This window comes from Anser anser (assembly GCF_964211835.1).
Source record: "Anser anser genome assembly, chromosome: 8".
NCBI classification, from domain to species: Eukaryota; Metazoa; Chordata; class Aves; order Anseriformes; family Anatidae; genus Anser; species Anser anser.
In genome coordinates this window covers 25,786,139-25,809,556 of record NC_139728.1, presented here as the reverse complement: position 1 = coordinate 25,809,556, position 23,418 = coordinate 25,786,139, and the positions used below count along the sequence as shown (strand labels likewise).

Below are 23,418 nucleotides of genomic sequence, written 5' to 3'. Positions count from 1 at the left end.
GAGCAGTAAGAGAGAGTTTGCCTTGATCAAAGTTAGGATGGCTCCTGAAGGTGGAAGGAGATAGTATCACCCTCACAAAATTGTCTTTCAATCTGATGAACAAGTCTGCTGTGCATCTGTCCCTAGGAATTAGATTTGAAGTCCTTAAGAGAATCCCTTATTGTGGTGAATGTTACAAGGTCACAAGGCAAGGAACTCACCTTTCTCCATGTTAGGTTTCCTAGCCCAATACTACTGACTCTTGTCACTGACTTGCATAATCTTTGTCAGGTACTTGTCCGTCTCTTCCTCTCAATTGCAATTGTTTAACCATTGAAGTGTGAAACCAAAAGGTGGGTACAGAAAGTGAATTTCCGCACAAGTGTGATCCTGGTTCTGAAGTCCCTTAACATCTTGCATTCATTGGCTTACGCAGCCTAGTGAAATCGGAGCACTGTTTGTTGTCTGGCAGTGTACAGTCACGGGGATTCCTTGAACCTGATGTTACTGTGAGTTATATTGTGCCAGTGGATTTGTTTTCCACAGGATTAGTCTTCTGACTTGCTCGGCCAAATGCTTTTTCTGCAAGCGTTTTTCCTAAAGAGTAGCTTTGGAATGTACTATGTCTAAATGCTTTCAGTTGCACTAGATAACTTTTTCCTTCTCCCTCTTTTATAAGGATATGTCAGCTTTTCAGAGTAGCTATGTGAGAAAGACATTTCCCTTTGTCTTCCAGTGCTAGTAGAGCATGTCTTGCTTCTTTCATACCAGAAACACTTAAGAGCATTCCATACAAATTGAGAATAAATTCATCACCTGAAATAGCTCTGATGCTTAGTACTCTGCCAGTTCTATCACAGAGTTAGTCATTCATTTTACATAATGTGTATTGTGAAATGGCAATTAAATCCCGCGCTTTGTACTTAGAATGCAGTTGAAACCTTAACCTGTCAATAGGGATGTTTCTCTTTGAATAAGTTTTTGTTTTTTCTTTTTTTGCTTGACCATACTTAGACTGACTCTCAAAGCAGCATGAGGTTAAAGGATACATTTAAATATGTATGATAAATTAGCAGGCGGTTACTTGTGCTGCATTGTAACAGGTAAGCAGTATGCCTGAGCTGCTGATGAATTCTTGATGAATCTGAATTGAAATACTTCTCACTGTTACCTTGTGACCTAAAGAGGTCACGTACATTTTAAAGTTTTAATCATTTCTGGCCCTATAAAAGACAACTTGCAGCAAGGTAGTTGTTGTCTGATACAGTTATGAAAAAAAAACCTGCTTTTTGCACACTGGGGTGGGAGGAGAGCTGTGTCAAGCTGATGATAAATACCAGCAATCTGCTCAGTGCAATGGTCAAACGTAAGCCAATTTTCTGCATTGTTTTAATGCTTCGTAAGTACCTCCATCCCAGCATACAAGAGTCAAATAGTTTGTAAAGAAATTGAAATCAGACCTTTTTTTAAAAACAAACCAAAAAAAAAAGAAAAAAACCCACCATCTTCATTTTCATTTTAGGGAATTATTTGCACAGAAAAGAAACTGTATCCGTATCAGATTAAGTAAGAAGCTTGCTTAAATCCCTCAAAATCTCCTTCCTCTGGGTTGGAAGTGAGGAAATTAAAAATAAACACAGCTGATATTGTATTGCTCTGACTTTCTTGAAAGCTAAGAAAAATCCTAGGTTAAAGGCTTTCTGAGTGGATGCTAAGAGTACTTGGCTTATGTAAAAGATGGGCTCCTCTAACTGAAAAGGGGACTTGTTGCAGTGACTTGGCAACTCCTTGCCTATATTATGAACAGCTCTCCCACACAAACTGAAATAGATGATTGGAAAATAATTAACAACCTCTCCTAATCAGTCATATTAGCTGTAAAAGTGAAAACATCTTTTGTTTTCAACCTATTAAATAATATTTTCAGGATTGCTTTTGGAGTTTTTTGATGTATTTTAGAAGCAGAAGCAGGGAAGACAATCTTCAATCTTCATCCACTTCAGCATACTTTGCAAATAATAAATTCTCTGCAAGTCTTTTGCTTTCTAGTTCTAAACACATCTTTGGGAGGTGTTTGCTTTGAGCACCTCATGTCTGCTGCGTGTGTGAACTTTGAAGGTTGGTTTTATGTTTGAAACATAATATTGAATATAGGCTTTGTTTAAAGAAAGCTGTGGGACTGTAGGTGATGGCTTTGCATCACCACCAAGTGTTCTGCTGTATGTACCCGGTCTTGCTGTTCTGTGTGAAGCATCGTTCACGCTAGTCATTCGCAGGCTAATCCAAAGACAGCCATGATGACTCAGTGGTCAGCAAGCATTCAGAAACCAATGGGCTTCACAAGGGGATACCGGCAAATCTAATGCTAGTATTAAGTTACTAGCATGTCCTTCAGTTTTCCATGCACGTTGATTTATTGGTACAATTTCAATTTTGGTTCTGTTTCTTCCTCTTTAGGAAGTGTAGAGAACATTCTCTCTTGCCTCTTTTCTGTCCTTTGAAGTGTTTATCATGTCTCAAATTCTACATAGTTTCAGTTCTTCGTGGGTAGAAAGACTGATTTTGAAGATTATATATATTTTTAATCTACAAAGCTGTTTTGTGACGTGAATTTTTTTTCTGCTCCCAGGTTGATTCTGCCAATACTGGAAGAGTGTTAGCTTCTGATGCAGCTGTTTTCTTGAAGAAGTCCGGATTGACAGATTTGGTACTTGGAAAGGTATTTAACAATTGTTTAACTCTATTGTCTCTTGCTTTAGTTAGTATCCTCTATAAATTAAAATACTTAGAATAGTAGTACAGGATACATGAATTTCCCTAATGCATTTTCAGTTGTGCTATCTAACGCTTTCACATTTCAGCAGCTATGCTTATTCTAACATGTACGTTGTTTGTGATGGAAATAAAAGCAATATGTAAATCTGTCACCATAAGTAACTACTATCATGAAAGTTAAGAACTAAACTTTCATCCAAGAATTATATCATTGTTAAATTGAGTGAGAACTTGCCAGATTCCTTTCAGTGTTGTGAAACACCTTTGTGAATATTGTTTTTATGTTTTAGATTTGGGACTTAGCTGATACTGATGGCAAAGGAATCCTGAACAAACAGGTATGGTTGTATGATGAATGAAGTTACTCTAACCATTAGCAAATCTTGAAAAAGGTAAACATTAACATTTCTGTTTCAGGAAAGCAGTTTTTATAGTGGGATTCTTTTCTGGTATGTACTTGCCATTTCATTGTAAGCTACAATAAATTAAGCAGCCTTCAGCTACTTCATTCGTTTCTCTTGAAGTCATAAAATGAGCTGCTATGTAGCTGTGCAGTACCACTGAGGAGTAATTTAAGGTCTAATGGTCTGTATTAAGGTAACTTTTCCTCTGAATCTTCGGGGGAAATGTAATGCAGAAATTAAAATTCTAGTAAAATCTTTAAAATTCCTCTTTATCTAATTTTGGTGGGTTTCACATCAGTTCATTCTGTTTGGAGTTGTTCTTTCAAAGCTGCAGCTATGAGCAGTATGTCAGTCAGACTTCCATATCAGTGGTGCATGTGGTGTGATCTGCTGAAAAGCTCTGATATGATGTTGCTGTTTGATGGTTTGAAGCAGTTACTTAAATAATGGCCTGCAGAGAGCTAGCTGCTTCATTCCATGGTAGGAAAAGATGATTGTAGTATATATTAAACAAATCTTTCATCAGCCTTCTACTTCAGTTCACCTTTCTTGTACGCTGTATGTTTCTTTCCTCCTCCTCTGTCAACTGTCACCTTTGGGATTAGCTCAGTTCCTTCAAGATAAACAGCTGTAATTGCTACTTCAAATTTCACTGCTCTGTCATAGAAGAACTTAGTGTGGAGAGCTGATTACACTAGCCAGGAAGCTACTAAATGCTTGGAGCTAGTAATTACAAGCTTTACTTCACTGGAAGAATTAAGCAGTTTTTGACTGCTGCTCACTGTCATTTTGTGACACATACCACTCCTCCTCCCCCCTGGCCATTTGTGGCCCTTGTATACGTAATAATACTAGAAAAACTCTTAACTCTTCATAAATTGGAGTATTTTCATGTAACAAAATTTTCACAATTTTTTTTTTCCTGTAGGAGTTCTTTGTGGCTTTACGACTTGTAGCATGCGCACAGAATGGATTGGATGTTTCCCTGAGTAGTCTTAATTTGCCCGTTCCTCCACCAAGATTTGTAAGACTGATTTATTTATTTTAATTGAACATACCAACTCATTAATAAGAACTTCTTTGAAGATAACAATTAGGGTTTGGTATAAATACCAAATATTTTTGGAAGTGATGTTGTAGGGGAGGGGAAAACAGGACAATGCAGAATTAGAATAAGGTGCTACATATTCTGGTCAGGGACTTAAATATAAAATTTTGTAAAATTAGAATATATATAGTATTTGTTCTATTGGTGTTGTCCTTAATGGAAGAAACACTTTAAATTTCTTATTCTAAATTTTGGTATCCTTCACATAAGATATGGATGACTAAAAGGCAGTACAGACTTTGAGAAGCAGTCACTTCTCAAATAGGGGAGTTACTTTGAAAGGTCAGAACCAGTTCTCTTCTGATGTTTTATTTCCTGTTTTTTCATTAGACTGATACTAGTAGTCCTTTGCTACTCAGTGGAACAGCATCAAGTGATGTACCATGGGCTGTTAAGGTAAACACAATATTGGGCTGTGATCTAGAACTATGATGTCATTTGCAAGGAAACAAAAATCTTGAAAAAAATATGATACTGATAACTAGAGTTCACTAAGTATGACAAATTGCTATTTCTGTCAAATCTGTAATTGGCCTAGTAGACCTAACTTGATTGGATGAGGGGGAGGGAATGGCACTTGGGAAACCCTGGGAAAAAATTCATTTATTTGGAATAGTTACCTGAAGCCATGAAAATAAATGAAAGACTAAATCTCAGTGGGTTTTGTGTGAGCCTATGAGTCAAAAGAAAATATGGAAAAAAAATCTGTACATCACGAACTTCAGTGTGTGTTTTTTCACTGTAACAAAAAAACAAAAAAAAAAGCTTAATACTTTTGAAATAACGAGTGCTTCTTAAACTGTGAGTGGTTGTTTCCATAATTAGTATTTTTGTTCTGCTCCTCCAGCTGGAAGACAAGGCCAAGTACGATGCTATTTTTGACAGCCTAAACCCCATTAACGGACTATTGTCAGGGGATAAGGTGAAACCTGTACTCCTTAACTCAAAACTGCCAGTGGATATCTTAGGACGAGTAAGAATCTTTTTAATTAATCAATAATTTGAACATGATAACTGTGAAACACTCAGCATTGTCTGTTTCTCAGAGTGTTTGTAGTAATGCGCCTAACTTGTAACTACTGTCTTACAGAGTGAGAAAATGCAAAAATAATCTTTGATATTCTGATAGAGATCGCATCTTACTGTTAATGTACCAGTTTTGTGTATGCTTTAACACTTTGTTTAGGACAGGGTGTCATTGGTGCACTCTGTTTCCATCTTCAGATTCTCTTCCTTTGCATGGTTTATATGAATGTATATTGCTTACTGAGAACTAATGCTTTTAGGTTAATAGAACTTTGGATATACTCGGGGGAAGCTCTCACATTTGTTTTTAGTGAGGTTGTAAATAGGCAAACGCTACAGTTCAGGTAAAAATCCCTGTATTCTGCTTTTGATTGGTAGGTGTGGGAATTGAGTGATATTGACCGAGATGGAATGTTGGATCGTGATGAGTTTGCAGTGGTAAGTATGTCTCGGGATTTTGGAAGTCTAATGACGAGTTTAAAGTGGATGAGTTGTATGTTAACTTTTGCCTGTATGGTTTCATTTATTGCCTTTATTTAGGACCTTAATCAAGTCATAGTATTAAATTAATGTTTCTCTCGTTACTCAACACTAACTTCTCTCTGGGCTAAATGAACCATTAAAAACTTATACTTGTGATATGCGGTCCCACAAAGGACTGAGCCGTTTTCAACTGAATAATAAGTTTTAACTTAACCTTCAGTGTTCGTGGTACTTGATGCCTCAAGATACATTTGAGGATGTTTTTAAAAAAAAAAATGTGTAGAAATTCTTTCAAGGTTCACAGCAAATTTAGAGTTTTAACACTATTAATGCCAGGACTGATGAAATAATGTAAGAAGCAGTAAATAAAGTTCGCTTCTTCCAGGAGATGGCAAGTGAGAAGTGGTCAATATCTTCTGAAACCAGTTCCTTTTAAAGCCTAGTAGTTAACTATTACTGTACTTGATTTTCTTGTACTTACGCTATAATTCTGCAGACTTTTAGCTTTGAGATCGGAGAATCAATATGATGTTCTAGGGAAGTGCTGGAGATTCACTTGACAGTCTGTAAAATACGGTATTTAAAATCTCTTTAAGATGCAGTTCTGTGTTGAACGGTAGTCACAAAATTATTAAAACATACAACCACAACAGAAGAGTAGTCATTAAGCAAAGTGACTCTTGGAAAAGCAATTAATACTTTAAAATTAAGAGCTTAAAGTATTTGATCAAATACAATTCTACCAGTGGTGGTTATAAGCTGGGTAATACCTGGGAGAATCATTTTACTGTTCTAAAAGATACTGAACTTCATTTGCTAAGCAGTGAGACTCAAAAATAAGTAGTAATAAAAAACGCAGGTCGGAAGGCAATAAGCTGCAACTCAGTTCAAGGGGCTTGTAAAGGAGGAACATAACAGAAAACATAATGGAAAAGATGCTACAAATGTATTTCTTAACTAGTGTCCCCCCCCTTCCCCAGTATTCACACGGTTTGTTTTTGTGTTCAGGCGATGTTTTTGGTGTACTGTGCGTTGGAGAAAGAACCAGTGCCAATGTCCTTGCCTGCAGCTTTGGTGCCACTATCCAAGAGAAAACCTATTAGTGTTCCAGGAGCAATGCCATTAATTCCATCTTCAACGTCAACCAAAGATTCACATCAGTCCTTGCCACCTGTAGGCATTTTAGCTGCCAAAACACCATTATCACAGGTATAATTCTGAAGTGAATTGGGGTTAAAAGATTTGTTCTTAATGCTGTGCTTTGAGGTCTGCCTGTATGAAGTGTCTTGATATACGTTTTTAATTTCCTTCTCCTTGTCCTGTTGATTTGTTGATAAAGTTGAGAAGGCCGATGGGAAAACCAGGTTAAGAGAAAAGCTAGCACAAAATTTATCTTGTTCTACTGCTTTTAGATGTCTTCAAATATAAATGATTGGATAAAAGAATATTATTTAGTAAAGATTTTGAAGATATTTAAAAAGTAAATTATTTCAAAACATAAAGCTCAACCCAAAGGTCAGAATACTAAGCAAACAGTTTTAAAACATAGTCCAGGTACACGTAGGCAGAACATACGTGTTCTGGCTGAAGACTGATTTGAATATGGACACTTTTTAAAACAAATGTGTCTTTACAAGTGGATTATAATTTACTGGTTATATTCAGAAGATGAAATTATTGAGAAGGGAATCTGAGGTAAGAACTGTAGTACTTTAATGCATAAGATGCTGTCTGGATATTTAGACACCTGTATTTGAGCGATCAATAAAAAAAATTAGCACTTTAATTCTGGAGGTTCCAAGGTTTTCATCTGTCAGGTTGCTTGACTGACTTAAGCCTGTGTACAATATGTATTACAAAGGAGTGCCATTCTGGATCAGTGTCTTGGTGTATGTTTTTTGTACAGTACCATTTGGGATTCATATATTAAGTGTGTTTATACACTGAAATTAATTAGCATCCACGAGCATGCACGTAAGCAGAAGATGTAGTCATTTTCACTCAAAAAAAAAACAAAAAACAAACAAAAAAAAAAACAAAAAAAACCCCACACAACAAAACCAAGCACCCTATCTTTATATAATAAATAGTATGGTATTTGGAAAAATTGCTTAAGTAAGATTTGTGGCTCTAGTTCCCATCTTTACCTTGTTGAGAGCTTCAGACCTACAATTTAGAATGTCCCAACTGTTAACTCCATGCTTGACCAGTTCTTCAGTCCCTCCAGCTAAAGCTCTCCAGCTGTAAAGAGGAATAAAATTGATGGAGCCAGACAGTAAGCAGGGCTGTGATACAGTGGTGAGGGCACAACTCAGTGCTATGAGCAGATCTGGGCCTCAAGGAATACAATAATGCGTAGGCAAAGAGGTGGAGCAGTATCAACCAGCCATGGTGTTTCACTGATATAAATACTGCTTTCGGAGTTGCATGTGGATTTCTGTACAGGACTATTTGGGGCAGTAAAACTGGTTCATAAACTAGGCACCTATATCACTTTTAAAATCTGTGCTGTAGTCCTTGAATTATGTAACTTTGAAAGCAAATAACTATCTGAGAGAGCTGTCTTTATCTTAGCATTTTTAAATTTTTTTTTCCCCTCTTCTACCCCCCCTCCCCTCCCCTCAGTGGGTTGTATCGCCTGCAGACAAAATTAAGTACGATGAGATCTTTGTGAAAACTGACAAGGACATGGATGGATTTGTGTCAGGTGTGGAAGCCAGAGAACTATTCTTGAAGACAGGACTGCCTTCTGCTCTCCTTGCACATATCTGGTAGGGATTATTTTTCCTTGACAGCTGTTTAGGCGACGGCATGGTTCTTGCTCTTTCCTAGCACTTTTCGTGAAAAGTGAAAGCTGTTATTTTTGTATATGATAGCGTGGCCTCTTTATTAAGTGGTAACTTACGTGCTTCTAGTAATGGACAGAAATGGTGGGTGAGGAACAGGTTTATGCTATGAGTTATTTCCTAGCTGGAGGAGGTAAAGAGCCTGAACAGATGGTTACAAACAAATACTACGCTTTAGCTGAATACCTGATTTAAGGAGGCATAATGTTGCTGTGTATCTGAATGGTGATACTAGGCATCTGAGGATTATCTGTGTAAAATTCTTAGCATGTAATATTTATGGCCCATCTAATTCTGTGACTCGTTTGTCTTTCATTACAGTCAGTAATGACACCCGCTGTGTGGTGGTGTGTTTTCCTAAATTTTTCCCCACTATAAGCTATTGCATGGCACTCTGGTAGGAAAAATGTCATTTGTTTCAAGGTATGATTAGCATAACAATTTAGGAAAGTCAGAGAAATGAGATCAACTTGTGTTGGCTGTGAGAAGTGCTTCAGCTCAGCAGTAACTTCAGTTACAAATATTCAGGTGTTGTGACTCAGGCCTGATTCTGCTTTTTACGAGATGCAAAATTGCTCTAACAGAGCTGTGGAAATTGCACAACCACTTTCTCTTTTCATTCTATGTTTGCGTAATGTTTTCTATTTATTTCCGTGCCTTACTTATGTATTGCACTTTTTTAGGAGAGGAGATATACGCTAGCAATTTTTACATTTCTAAATAACAGCAAGTACGGGAAACAGTGATTTATTTCATGTGCATCTCTGTACAGGGCTCTCTGTGACACAAAGGACTGCGGGAAGCTTTCAAAGGAACAGTTTGCTTTGGCTTTCTATTTAATCAATCAGAAATTAACAAAGGGCATTGATCCACCTCAGGCTCTGACTCCAGAGATGATTCCACCTTCAGACAGAAGTGTCAGTTTACAGAAGGTAAGGATGGCTTTGGCACACTTGGTATAAATTTCAAACAAAAAAGGTTAATTTCAAAAACTACACAGGAAACAGCTCAAGTACTGGCAAACCTTAAGTATATCATAATATCAGGAAGAAAACAAGTCTTGATTGCAAAGAAGTGACAAAACACTGCTCCATTCATGTTTCGAAATGAAGCTGTCATTTATTACACCTGCCAACCAAGCGGAGAGATCTTATGTTGAGAAAGCATTATTTTCTATTTTGAAAGAATAATCCTTTTCCTGTCTAAAGAAATCTTAGTTCGCATCTGAAGTAACATGCACAAGTTTAATGTTTTTGTCGTAATGTGTTCTCAATTACCTCTTTTGCGTTTCTCTTTTTCAAAAAGTCTCAAAACAATGTGAACTGAATAAAGTTTAAATATTTAAACTTTTAAAAGTAAATGATCCACCATTTTATTCTTCACAGATAGTTTAAATGTCTTCATAGCCTGTTGATTGCCATCTATCTTAATCCAACAGTAGACTATACCTCAGCAGTTCAAGTTATATTTATCTGAATGGCAGAGGTTATTGCAAATTCTTACTTGTTTTACACATCATAAAGTCTTATGTTCGTTACCTTTTCTTGGTTGTGCAAAACATTGACCTAATTCTACAACTCTCTTGAACAGAATGAAAAATTTGCGCCTGAAAAAATTTAGAAACTCAAAATTTGGCACTACTTTTGAGTTTCTGTAACTGGTATCTTATTTCTTTTTACATTCTGTTTTTAAAAAGTAATTGCTTTATTTGCAACTCTACTAATCTTTTTTGTATGTTTGCTTTCCTTTCTATGTCTCTTTTCTAGTTTGGACTGTTTTTTCCATTCTGCACCACTCTGCTTTTCATCCTTATTATTCTGTCAGTTTGTTAACTCTGCTTTCTCAAGGTTAGAGAATCTTTGCTTTTCTAATATTTACTGTCTGTTGGTTTAATAATGAGCATCCTTCTAAGACTCTTAAATAATCACTGAAATAGCACAGCACTTTTCTGAAGTGTCACAACATGTTGCTGTCTCAGATTATTGCTGGTTTTCCAGTTTTCTTCATCTGGAAGAATCCCAAGGTGTTTTGCAAATCTGAACTGCCATATTGTACTTAATTCACTCCTGTGCAGAAAATGATTTGTGGGGTGGACCTCTGTGGCTGTTACGTGTTGGCAATGTGTGCTGCTTAAACTTAAGAGAAAACACTTTGTATTACTCTGTTGAAATTGCTGGGGAAGTGATGATGGAGTAGTAGCCCAATGTGACAGTTGACAGTTTCCATTAGGACCGATACCCATGTTTTTGCTGATTATGTTTCAGAAAATGTAGTGGTCAGAACACATTGGATGAGATCAGCATTGTTTACTGCTACTCTGTGTACATTGTCTTCACAGAACTCTTAGACGTCAGTTGAATTTTGCAGGGGTTTTGCGTTGCTAACATAAAAAAATAAGAGTAAGAATATTATGAAAGAAGGTAAGAGGTGTCTTTTAGCTTTGTAAATCCTTAGCAAGAATTCATTTTACTAGATTGAGCTGGAGGTTTAGCTCATTTTGAGATTTTTCCAAAGAGATGTTGCCTTCTTGGTTGATATGAAAGAACTTTTTTTGCAAGATTGTTGTTCAAGAACTGAACCAAAAGATAAGAGCAGTGTGCAGAAATAGGCTTTTTGCTTGTTTCCTTGAAGTGCTGTGGCTTAAATAGTAAAAACACTTAGGCTTTCTCTTCTGACTCGCCCATATAAGAGTAGTAGCAGAAATATCAGTAACTATGATGGTAATCCATTATATTTTTGAAGTATGGAAAGTTAACTTGCTATCCTTCTTGGTAGATATTCAACAGTATACATGCACATGAATTCTGTTCTCTGATGTTTGGTTTATTTACAGAATTTCATTACCCCAATAATGTAACTTTTATTTCAGTTCTGAAGCTTGAATGCAAATCCCATAAATGGGAAACAGAGCAGCAGTCTAGTATTTGTTGCTGTTTCTTTACCTAAAACTGTTTGTAGTCACAAAACATGAACTGGCATTACTAGCCATAAAACATAACTTTATGTGCAATTTCCTTTTCTGGAATTTTGACAGGAATTGACTTTTATTGCTATTTTGAGTTAAAAACTGAAGTGTTGCTTGCATGTATGTTGCAGTGTGGTAAATGGCAGCAAATAATTCCAATTCCTGTCTTTTTTTCACTTGTAAAATTAAAGCTAAAAATGGCTTTTGTGGACTGCCTCTCTCCCTGAAGTTCTTATGAAGAATTGAAAATGAGATTGTACTACATTTAGCTGAAGTTTGATGCTAGAATTATCGCGCAAGATTTCTTCAATTGACTAGAGAGAAAAGCCCAGAAAGAATTTGTACTTGTAGCTGATACCACCAAGTTTTCCTTCCTTATTCTTAGGAGAAAGAAAAACTTCCTCATTAGAACACCATGAGCAAATCAGCAAAACTCCTCTAATTTCTTCAGGATAGAATTGAACTTCATAGCTTTTTTGCCATTTTGAGAAGCTGTACACTAACCAGCTTAAGAATAGCTGTATTTTTTCTTAACTCTCAACTCATGCCATTTGCTCTAGTAAAATATGCATGAATAATCTCTAGTTCTGCTGAATAATATTCTCTGCCACTATGTGCTCAGATTTACTGGTTAGGTCTTTTGTTGACTAAAGCTTTACTTTTTTCCCCAGTATAGGCTTGAATAAATATATAGTTAATAGCATCTTGATTTATCTTCAGAGAAATTTCAGAATTTAAAGACTTTTATTTGTGTTTTCTTTTTCTTTCTTTTTGCGGTATCACCTGCCTCTTAACTGTATGTATATGCCTTTCCTCTGAACTTTGTGTTTGTCCCAGATAACTTTATTCAAAGCTTCAAGGAATGAATGTATTATAGAACACAGTTACAGTGACTATGGCTTCCTAAATATGTTCATGTTGTAGCAAGGCAGACTAGAACAATTACAGTATTTGCTAATTTGTGTCTTCAGAACTTGTTCTCTAGTCTTTTATATATACTTTTTTGAAATGGAAATAATTTGTATCATAGTAGTTGTCTTATTATAAAGATATTAAGGAAATAAGAACTCACGGGCTATGACTTTGTATTATTGATGTTTCAGTCAGTACTCTGGAGATTTGTGTTAACCTACGTAGATACGACTTAAAAGTATTGCAAATGAAGTGTCTATGCTCTGCAACAGGAGGATCACCAGGGTGAAGAAATATGTATATTAGTAGTAAACAAACCCGAACTGTTTTAAATGAATGGTAGTAAGCCACTGTTCTAAAATGAAATGTATTTTACAGTTAAGACCTTTTTGTATGATTAAATGTCCTTTTGTGGAAGACATGCTTTCAAGAGTTTACAGGAGACAAACTGTTTGAATTACTAGATGCGTTTGATGTATGGTGTTTTCTGTTAATTTAGCAATTTTTCTGTTAATTTAGACTTTTTAAACATTTTTTTGAAGATTAAAGATTTGCAAATTAATACTACGAACAGTTGCTACTTCTTGTGATAGTGCAAGCTATCTTTTAAAGTGCAGATAGCTGTCAAACTGCATAAACTATAAACTAACAGTATGTTTTCTTTATCTTTCAGGGTACTCAAGGACTCAATTCTGTAGCAGATTTTTCTGCAATTAAAGAACTTGATACTTTAAACAACGAAATAGTAGACCTGCAGAGGTAGGTAAAGGAGGGATAGTTATAGTTGCCTCAGATTTAGTTGTTATACTTACTGTTTTTTTTGTTTGTATTTGTTCTTGTTAAGCCAATTAAATACAGAAGAGAAAAAACGGAAGGTGATGTAGTCTGTTTTGCTAAAATCAGTGGTAAGCAGGTCTGTAAAATTATTCTAATATTGTTTAACACCTCAATTCTTTGTTAACTCAGATGGATGCATTTATTAACAGCAAGACTGTGAAAGATCTGTCCATCATGCATTCTGGGCGTTTCAGGAAGCTGCATATCCTAGCATCCTGAGATCAAAATACTCTTTTGCTCATCTTTATTAGCAGATGAGCATACGGCAGATCTGTAGGGCATGGGAGCCATGATACAAATCGGCATTAGCTGTCTTGATTTATAGAGGGAATCTTAAGGGCTTTTTCCTAATGGAGGCAGGGAAGTGAGACAGGAAGGCTCAAGAAGGATACAGATACAGAGTGGCAAGATGAGAGTTTGCATGTGGACCTCAGCTAGGATTTCGATGGTGATAAAGATGGAAATCCTTCCCTTCTGTATGGTGAAAGGAATGGTTGCACTGAGAAAAATTGTTTTAATTAGAGGTCTGCAGATCTTTGGTTTCTAAAAATTATTTCTAATGTAATTAGGATAATGATTTCAAGTGACTAAGAAAATCAAGTTCATATATGCTGTATAGTCTTTGTCATATTCTCAAGACAGCAGATATTTTTCTTCAGTGATTTTTTGGTACTATTGTAAATTTACTGTAAATTCCTTCTGTCAAGAACAGTCAGTTAAGGCGCTTTGTCATGATGAAATCTGAGTGTCTTATTCATGTCACTTGTAGGAATGAATTAATTGTGCGATGTGTCAAAGCACAATCTGTTTCTAAATAGATAAATGTTTTTTTGCTTCAACTGCTTTTTACTCCCACTGCCTCCTTGCTTGTCCCTGCTCTGGCTTCCTCTGTTCTTCCTCGGGTAGTATTAATACTAATTTTGGACTCATACATTTATTAACCTAAAATTTGATTTACAACTATATATATTTGCTGGCAGTATCTTAGAGAGAGAATTTTCACTAGTGTCAATTTTTAAATTAAGTTGTTTTTACCATGTGTGTTTGCAGCCTAACATGCAAGCCAATGCATTTCTGAGAGACAGTAATAGAACTTGTCTATTTTTGAAGTGCGCATTTAAAACAAACAAAAAAAAACAACCAGAGGATTTTCTTCAAAAGAATGACAATGTTTTGAAAATTTAGTTTTTTGAGAGACTGAACAACAAAATATAGAAGTGATGTGTTTGTGGCTCATCAGTGTGTGTGGGAAAATTTCTGGTGGCCAATAGCTTTTTAATCTAATGCAATAAAAACATAATATGTGGAAGACTGAGGTTTAGGATTAGATGAGGAAAAAATGCAGAATACTTATTAGTGAGGGTAAATCCCCTCTGGTACAGGGAATGACTTGTTTAGGGAAGTTGTGGAATCTGCATCGTTTTGAACCTGTCAGCAGTTCTGTTTTCTTCGGAATGCCTCTAAGTTCCGTTTCAGTTGCACTATATTTTTGGAAGGCTATTTGTGAAGCTTTTTTGATCAGCATTGTGGGAGGCCAGACCAGATGTTCTTAATATTCTTTTTTGAACCATAGATCCTTTTTCTTCCCTCAGCAAAGCCTGCTTTGTTTTTGTGCTTTAAAGTTAGCTACAGCCCACAAACGAGTGGGATTCTTTCAAGCTTTACCAGTACCACATTGCTCTAAAAGTGTGAATAGTTGAACCTAACTTGGTGTGCCTCACCAGAGGTGCCATCCTCTGCACATTTTGGACAGCAGCAATTACATTGTCTTGAATACAAATCAGGTTAGAAGGACTGTATAGCTGGTAAGCTGGCCCCTCATAAGTGTGGAAATGGCAAAATGTCCCCAGAAAAACGGGGCAACCTCTCCCTTCCATATGTTCACATCAAGTCTTTGTTTTAAAGTTCAGAGATCTACAGCTTCATAGCAAATCAGTGGTAAGAATTTTAGGGTAGGCTAGATACTTTCTGCTGACCTCTGGTTTGGAAGTAAGTGAATTGTTATGGCTGAAAAGCTTGGGGAAAACAAAGGAGAGGAGAAACAAACACTGTGTTTTTTCTAGCATTCCTAAAATGAAATACTACTACTCTAGGAATTCCCAAAATTATGGGTATACGTGAAAATAAGAAATGTAGGGCAACTGAGTGTAGATAATACTATCAACTCTATGAGCAGTCATCTATCACTTTTTATGAAAAAGAACTGATCTTTTTTCTGCATTTTTAACTAATATGGGTTCTAATCAGTAGCCTCCAAGAAGCCTGGCCAGGGTGGTTTCTTATGTAGCTTAAAAATGCCTCTACTGACAAGGACCTCCTCAGTTGTCAGCTATCACAAATGTTTCCAATAGGCTGGCTCCCATTCATAAATACTCCTCCATTCACAAATTGTTATAAAGCTTCTGGATTTACTGACATTATTTGTTTTGTAAATCATGGAGTATGTGCATTAGAGAAACCATGTATTTTTTTTTGTTTGTTTTTTGTTTTTTTTTTAAATAATTGCTTTTAATTTATTTGATAAAAGGGCCTCCTGACCTGGCTGCAATTAAGATATGTAGGGAAATTGTATTGCTTTCGTAAATTGACTTTAAGTTGGTTACAAATGTTATTGTCAAGACCACAGGTATTTTTGTTTGTTTTCAAGTGCTGCGGTATGGGACTTTAAGATCCAGGAAATCTTACATGTCCAATAAATCAATTTTGTTACTTGCTTTTGGTTCTTTCAGTTGCTGGGCGTTCCTACAGGCATATAGTAGATAATTTGGAAAAGAAACAGAGGCATTCAGAAGAATTAGTAAATTAAGTAGGTCTGTGGTATTATTTTTGAAACAAAGACACATTACTCCAAGTGGGAGTGGGGAGGGTAGACACTCTTTTTTTAGACTATATACGCTCAATTTGTTTTGCTTTGCCTGAGGCTACTGCCTAAGCTTTTCTTATGCTGACTGACAATAGTTCTTCCACTTGATTTTTTTTTCTGATTCATTGTTTGTGTTATGATTTGACCAGTGTAAGCTGGCTGTGAGTGGGTGTCATGGTCTGTTGCTTGCTTAGGGTCATCCAGATAGCAAGATGTAGGTACCTGAATTCCCTTGAAATAGAAGGGAAGTGAGCTTTATTTCTGGCAGTCTCCTCAGACAGATGAGTGACAGTGTATATTAAGGCATGCTCACCTGCTGGCATTTATTTCCTGCTCAGTTTTCATACCCAGACTGGAAAAACAACCAAACAACTATTTGTTGTTTGTTTTTACCTAATCAATTATTCCATCTTTTATCTTCAATTAGCAATAATCTGCCTGAATGCCTGCTGTGCTTGATAAGCGTCTGAGGGCTCGATGGCATTTTTCAACTTGACTTGTGTTTAGATCTGTGGAAGTGCTCTGAGATTGAGCCCTTTTGTTTATGGAAAGTTACAGAAGGCAAAAATCAACAGAACTTTTTTCAACTCTGCGATGCTTCAAATATCTAAGTAAAACTACGCAATAAATACTGGTTTGTTTAGCTAGAGAGATGTGCTATAGCTTTGATGGAAATGGTAGATATGTGTAGTATTTACATGATGCTTTCATTCTGATGAATTGGAGTGAGAAGTTATGTGAAACTTGAAGGTTCACGCTTAACAAAATAACTAGCCTTGTTCTTCAACGTCTCTCTTTCTGCAACTTGCATTTTCTCATCCATGTAAGCCTTCCCTCTAGGCACAGTCATCAAATTAATCAGATACTGAGACAAACAGTAGTAGAACATAATATACAATAATAATCTTTTCAGAGCAAATGCTTATTTAAGATCTGTGACACCTGTTTTTTTCATCTTCCATTGCGTATGGTTTAGCAGCAAACAACTATGGCTTAGCCTGAGTGAAGACAACTTTCTCAGAGCAGATACCCCCTTTACTTGGTGGACAAAAATATTTTATCCCTTATTGGAGGAGAGTAAACGATAAAATTAACTGTTTTGGATTGTTTACCAATCTGCTGCTATTAACAGATGAAGTTACCTTAATTTTAATATGCATTAGTAATATCATTTGATAGCTTTTCCATGTGGTAATTCATTTAGAGATGTTAGGTCTGTCATCGGTGCTCAAATTCTAACTTCAATATATGTCAGAATTTAATAACAATCTATAAAAGTGAGTATCTGTATAGAAAAGCTATTGTTAAATCTGTAAAGCCTAATGCTTTATTCTCTTAATTCTCTTAAACTTTTTTTTTAAACAAGCACTTCTGAGTTGTGTGGCTTTTTCCTTTATAAAGCTATTGTTCTCTGACTGCCAAGAATTTATTGATGATAATTCCCCTGTCATCACCGGTCACTTTTAAGCTTGCATAAATGTCTGTAGGGACAGACCTGATATGACACAGCAAATAACTGTACGGAGTCTCCTAAGCATACATGGATTACGGCAAGCTAACTCTTCTTCTTCTGACTGAGTTTACCAACAGATACATCTAAAATTTGATAGTCAAGGTTAATAATCCACCAGGTTGGCCTCCTGGAAATGTTTTCTAGCTGCTGTTAGTATAGGAATTACTGTGTTTGCAGGGGTTAACAGATGGAATCTGATGCAATCCCTCCCACTTTTCCCAGCAGTTTTCATTAGACAAGTGCTCCATAGCAACAGTGAGATCACTGAAGACAGTATTTCATTGATTTCTCCCTCCCGCCCCCTTCCGTTTTTGAGCCATTCTTATCACTAAAGTGCAGTTGGCTGAAAAGACATCTTTTTTTATGCAAAACGCTTATGTGGGCTTCTGTCTTGTAAATAATTTGGAAAGCAGAAATCCCTTGCATCTTTTGTGTTTAATGTTTCACTATGTATTTAAAGAGAGATACAGGTTTAGGAGGCTGGATAACTGTACCTGCTGTAGCTGATGTTCTTAAGTATTCTTGCATTGTTTGCTGGTCTTCTAGGGAAAAGAATAATGTAGAGCAAGACCTGAAGGAGAAAGAAGATACCATCAAACAGAGGACAAGTGAGGTCCAGGTAAGTAAGGCACAGAATTATTGCTCAGATATCTGTTAATGGCAATGGAATTACTGAATCTTTAGATCACATCACTTATTGAGTGGTGGCTAAGAAAATAAATGTACTTTGAAGTGTATTTGATATATGAATGATATCAATGTGGATTGGTGGGGGTCTGTATGTTTCTATAAATGTGTATGCTTCTAGGATATATAGGCTACGTGGAGTTTTAAATGAAAAATATTTCAAAATAATACATATTTTAAAGCAGGACTATCTAATGTCTAATTAAAACTGAAGAACACGTTGTAGTACTGCAAATTAGTAAACTTAAGTAGCTGAATTAAAAGGACTTGTATAAGGGGCTGCTACTTAAGAGTCATAATAATTACCAGCTCGAGAGGAATGTTGCCACAAGTTAATTTTGCCTAACATAATTGAATTCTAAAAAAATGTATTTGATTTTTATTCAAAAGGATTATATTGAACTTTTCATAATTGAATAGAAAATTTGATTTTCACAAGTGTTTTATGAATTAAAAATTATATAGTCAACATCAGTGTATAGGGTGCTAACAGTGTAAGCCCTGAATTAAATGCTGCAAAGCATATTTCAATTAATCATGAGATGCAAAAGCAGCTGGAGTAGCTGCATTAAGAAAAAAACTTCAGTGTTATATCTGATCATTTACATTTATTTGTGCGTTTGTTTGAGGAATCTTTATTAGTTCAAATACTCGTTATTTGATTAAGACTAAATAATGCAAATTTTTGCATTTTACTTTGCCTTGGGGGTTGGGAGGTCAGGGAAGAAAGCCAATGTGTTACAACCATTGTGACTTCTGTGCTTGGGTATTTAATATCCTTAAAGCCTGGGTGATAATTAATAGTCTGACCTCTCAGAAGATAATCAGATGCTGGCCTGTTTGTCACAATGGCATCCAGATTCAGCAGCTGCTGGAACGCATGCAGAAGTTGACCCTGTCTGTGATTCTGTCTGTGCATGCGCTCGTCATTCCTCTCCTCACCATGCAGATTACCTTTTCACAATGTTAAAAATTCTTATGGGCATTTCTGTTTGAGCACACAGGGTGATTTTGTTAGTTTGTTGTAGAACGTTTGCCTTCATGTGAAGGTTGAGCTCTGTGGTGCCTTTGTACAAAGCTAAATTAAATCCCCACTTTTAATGTTAGAAGGCCTAAAGTGTAACAATATTAGTGTGATCTGCTTGTTTATTGTGTAGTGTTTGACAGTCAGCAACATCACAGAATGAATGAAATCATTGTATCCAGAGCAGTCCTGTTGGAAGCAACTGTCTTAAGTCTTTAACCTCTTAGTGATCACATAAGCTATTTATATCTGGTTAAATGTAGAGCTAGAGTTCTGTCAGTCTGCAGAGGAGGAACGATCTATTACTGGCTTGTCAGAAAAATGGGAAACCATCAGGATCAAATGGGATGTGGCTGCAGCATTTATTCGAGCTGGTGGCCCCCTACCTCTGGTCTCCTCCTTGTTCCTGAATGCTGGAGAACCTGCATATTTCATGAAACTTTCTAGAACTTCACAGAATAGTGGTGACAGACTAAGAATATCTTTACATCATGTTCTTCTGTTTTTATTCTAATGGTGATGTTTCTCAGATGGTGTTCACAAACACAGTGTTCCACAGTGTTCCAATCTGCCACCTTTGATAAAGCTAATTTAGTGGCATCACACTCTAGGTTTCATGATACCAGGGTTGTGTCCACATACATAAATTATAAGCTCACGAATAGCCAAGGTTTGTGACGGATTGAACAGATTTGTATGGGAGGAAGGAAAGGTTAACTGTTTTTCTCTATTAAGTAGTTTAGACACTATGTAAATAGAGGCTAAGAGGCAAAAACGGAAAAAGAGTTGGAGGGAAATTAATTTTATTTTATTAAAATATCAGTTGTCTCTTAGCAAGGATTAATGGATGTGTTTTTTATAAGAAGCTATGGGCAGAGTAGCAAAGATCGTGAGAAACTGAGGCATTTCCCTCATTTATTCTGTGGTGTAGTTTATAACAAATAACATTTCAAATAACATTTGAAAGCATCCCCTTGCAATCTGATCACCAAGCTGCTCTTCTAGACCCAGGTATTGGTTGGAGCACTGGGCACTGCCTCAAGCCATGGGCTTTTGGCCGCCTTCACAAGACTCAGATCCTCTGTCGAGCACTTCACATGTGTATGGTTTACCAGTCTACCTGCAAGGACTCTGAAATAAGTGGTGATTCTCCTGGCCTTCGCAACAATGTTTGTGTTCCTTAGAATTTTATTGACATGAAGTCAAAAGGTTTGTTTCCCATTTTAAATGGAACACTGAAACTTTGTAAAGAGATTTTTAGAACAAATGCATGCAACTCCTGAACAAAGGTTAGTTAATACAAGTTCACATCTATGGAGGAAAGAAAATGTATCTGCATGTGCAATGCTGTTTCTACACGAAAAAAGGTAAAAGTATTTTGGGACTTCCAAGCAGTCTGGAATGTTTCTGGCCTTTTCTTTTAGCCTTTTGATTTCTTTGTTGGCCTGAGTTTTCATAAACAGATTTTTTTTTTTTCTCTGAGTATCCCCCCCCAGCGTTGGATTTTCCTTATTCTTGTTAAGTACAAGACTGGCAAGCTATTAAATCTGTTGTCTGCCTGTGGAAATACAGATCTCTACTCATTTCCTTGTCCGCCACTACAATGGAGAGTTACAAGGATCATAAACCTAACACAAGGATTACCAATAAAAATACCAGTTTGTACTCAAAAATGTGTTATACTAACGGGTAATACCCAGATCTTCATGAAGTAAACTGGGCTTCAATTAAACTTCAAAAAACACCTTCAATAGGAGAAACATCAAGCACTGAATGAGGTCCTACATTAAAACATTTGTTAAATTAAAACGGTGTGTGCAAAATTCAGTGCTTGGGTTGGGGCCTAGTTTACTTCGTGAAGATGTTTGAGAATCACACCAGTTCTGTGTGTCGTGTCCACTCCGCCTTTACTTTTGGAGTGGCCATGTTATTGTGGTTTTGTTTATTATTTGTTTTTTTATTTTTTTTTCTCCCACTTCTGGGAGGTAACAGCCTTAGTCAGGCCTTTTCAGAGCTGCTCCTCTCCTGCTATGGCTAGGACAGATACTGGGATTCAAGAAGCAGTAGCAAGGTTGGAGGTGATCTATATTTAGCTTGTGTGTATGTGAGTGTTTGCTTCCTTTAGAGGAAAAGAGACTGAAATCTCTTTAAGGTGTTACCTCCACCTCCAGATCCACCCCCTCTCGCCCTGGTTGCTTATGTTGTGTGTCAGCTGCTATTTGCTTTTCAAAGTGATGTGAAAAACAAATGCATCAGAACAGTTTGCCAATTATCCAAGTTGCTAGCTGCTGTCAGAGCCTTTTGTGCGTGTTGGTATGTCTTCCATAAATCAGAAATAACTAGTAAGTCATCTACTCTGACTGCTGTACATCAGTTGTGTAGCTATTAATCCTTTTACTTAACTTGAGACATTGATTTTTGAACTTTTTTTTGTAAATGCATCTATGAAGCTTCTTTAGGTAGTCTTCCAGTTGTCTTGAGGTTCCCCACTTGTCTAGCATCTGACTGCCTTTCTGTTCCTCTCAGTTTTTTGGTTTTTTTTTTTGTCCTGATTATCTGGAGGTGTTAACACATGTGGATTAACTGTCTCATCCACAGAATAAAAATAAATAAATAAAAATCACCTGAAAATGACAACGGGATCTGAGCTTAGAACAGCACACACATGCATGATCTAATCAGAAATTCATGTCAGCTTGTTTTCTTAGTGTCATTGATTTTCCTTCATCTCTGTTCTTTCTTTAGTGTTGTATACAATTCTTCTTTCAATTACCATATTTTCTTGGAAAGGCTGCAATCTTTTCATCTAATACTTTTGTATTAATCTTTTTTTGATCTCCCTGTATTACCTCTTCCTCTTGACTTTGACAGTTCTTTCTTCTTTCAAAATTCTTGTCTTGATTTTTCTTTTCAATGTTATCTCTGCAGTTTAACCATTAAATAACCAAGTCTAAACATTGCTGTTGTTCAAAAGTGAACTAATTATCGTATGATGCTACTTAATGTATTTGAAATGCAAGATACATAACTACAGCTGTTTCTTAAATTAAAAGATATCATATTTTCACATGTGGAATGTTCATTTCTTACAAGTACTGTTACCTGAAAACAAAATTTTGGTTGATTTGTGCAAAAAATAGGAATTTGGGAAGATACTGAAGGAAGTGCATTTCAGTTAATAAGGCACTGGTTTTCTTCTTTACCATGCTAATAAAGCGAGTTTGTATTTTGGAATGGGTATTTCAAAGGGGAGAGGAGCAGAATAAAGGATTTCTGTTGTTAAGGAACTTGTTAAAATATATTCCTAAGATACCAGAGAGAGATAACATAGGCTAAACAAATACAACTTACAGATTTGAAATAGAACCCTCCCTCCCTGGGAGTAAAACACTTAATCTCTGTGTGGAGGTGTGGTCTTCAATATTGCAGTGAGATTATTTTTACAAAGAAAAAAAAAGCAAATAACGTGGTTATTTTTGTCTTAGAATTAAAACGAGAATATTTGCTTGCCTGAATACTAGTCTTTGAAAGATAACTTATTGATACTCTGAAATCTGACCAATCATTACCTCAATTTACACTTTAGAATTTAGTGGTAAGAAGGAGTGGGGAACAAATACAGAGCAAATCTTTTTTTATTACAGGATCTACAAGACGAAGTAAAGCGGGAGAGCAATAATCTGCAGAAGCTGCAAGCTCAGAAGCAGGAAGCCCAGGAAATCCTTAATGATCTTGATGAGCAGAAGGCCAAGTTGGAAGAGCAACTTAATGATATCAGGCAGAAGTGTGCAGAGGAGGCCCATTTGGTAAGGTCTAGTGGCCAAGGCCCTTGACAGAGAAAATGCCTCTTTTTGAAGAACGTAGCCATGCAGTGTGTTGCAGCTGTTGGGGAAGGAGAAAAAAATTTAAAGAATAATCAGCACGAGTTTCAGGATTTTGTGAACAATAGAGAATAGGAGATACATCTCTGATTTCAGCAATGTTTGTGATATTTGG

General features: G+C 36.3%; 1 protein-coding gene across 10 annotated transcripts in view; it reads left to right on the top strand.

Moving 5' to 3' along the window:
• The window catches only part of EPS15 (epidermal growth factor receptor pathway substrate 15), a 64,755-nt gene that overhangs the window by 26,003 nt on the left and 15,334 nt on the right, over nucleotides 1–23,418 (top strand). For all 10 annotated transcript variants that reach the window (XM_083846994.1, XM_083846997.1, XM_083846989.1 and 7 more), the window contains 12 exons: nucleotides 2,609–2,698; nucleotides 3,045–3,092; nucleotides 4,087–4,182; nucleotides 4,597–4,662; nucleotides 5,114–5,239; nucleotides 5,671–5,730; nucleotides 6,784–6,984; nucleotides 8,401–8,546; nucleotides 9,394–9,553; nucleotides 13,172–13,257; nucleotides 18,258–18,330; nucleotides 23,067–23,228. In XM_083846994.1, coding sequence (XP_083703120.1) covers nucleotides 2,609–2,698; nucleotides 3,045–3,092; nucleotides 4,087–4,182; nucleotides 4,597–4,662; nucleotides 5,114–5,239; nucleotides 5,671–5,730; nucleotides 6,784–6,984; nucleotides 8,401–8,546; nucleotides 9,394–9,553; nucleotides 13,172–13,257; nucleotides 18,258–18,330; nucleotides 23,067–23,228 — 1,314 coding nt within the window. The remainder of the gene's footprint in view (nucleotides 1–2,608; nucleotides 2,699–3,044; nucleotides 3,093–4,086; nucleotides 4,183–4,596; nucleotides 4,663–5,113; nucleotides 5,240–5,670; nucleotides 5,731–6,783; nucleotides 6,985–8,400; nucleotides 8,547–9,393; nucleotides 9,554–13,171; nucleotides 13,258–18,257; nucleotides 18,331–23,066; nucleotides 23,229–23,418) is intronic.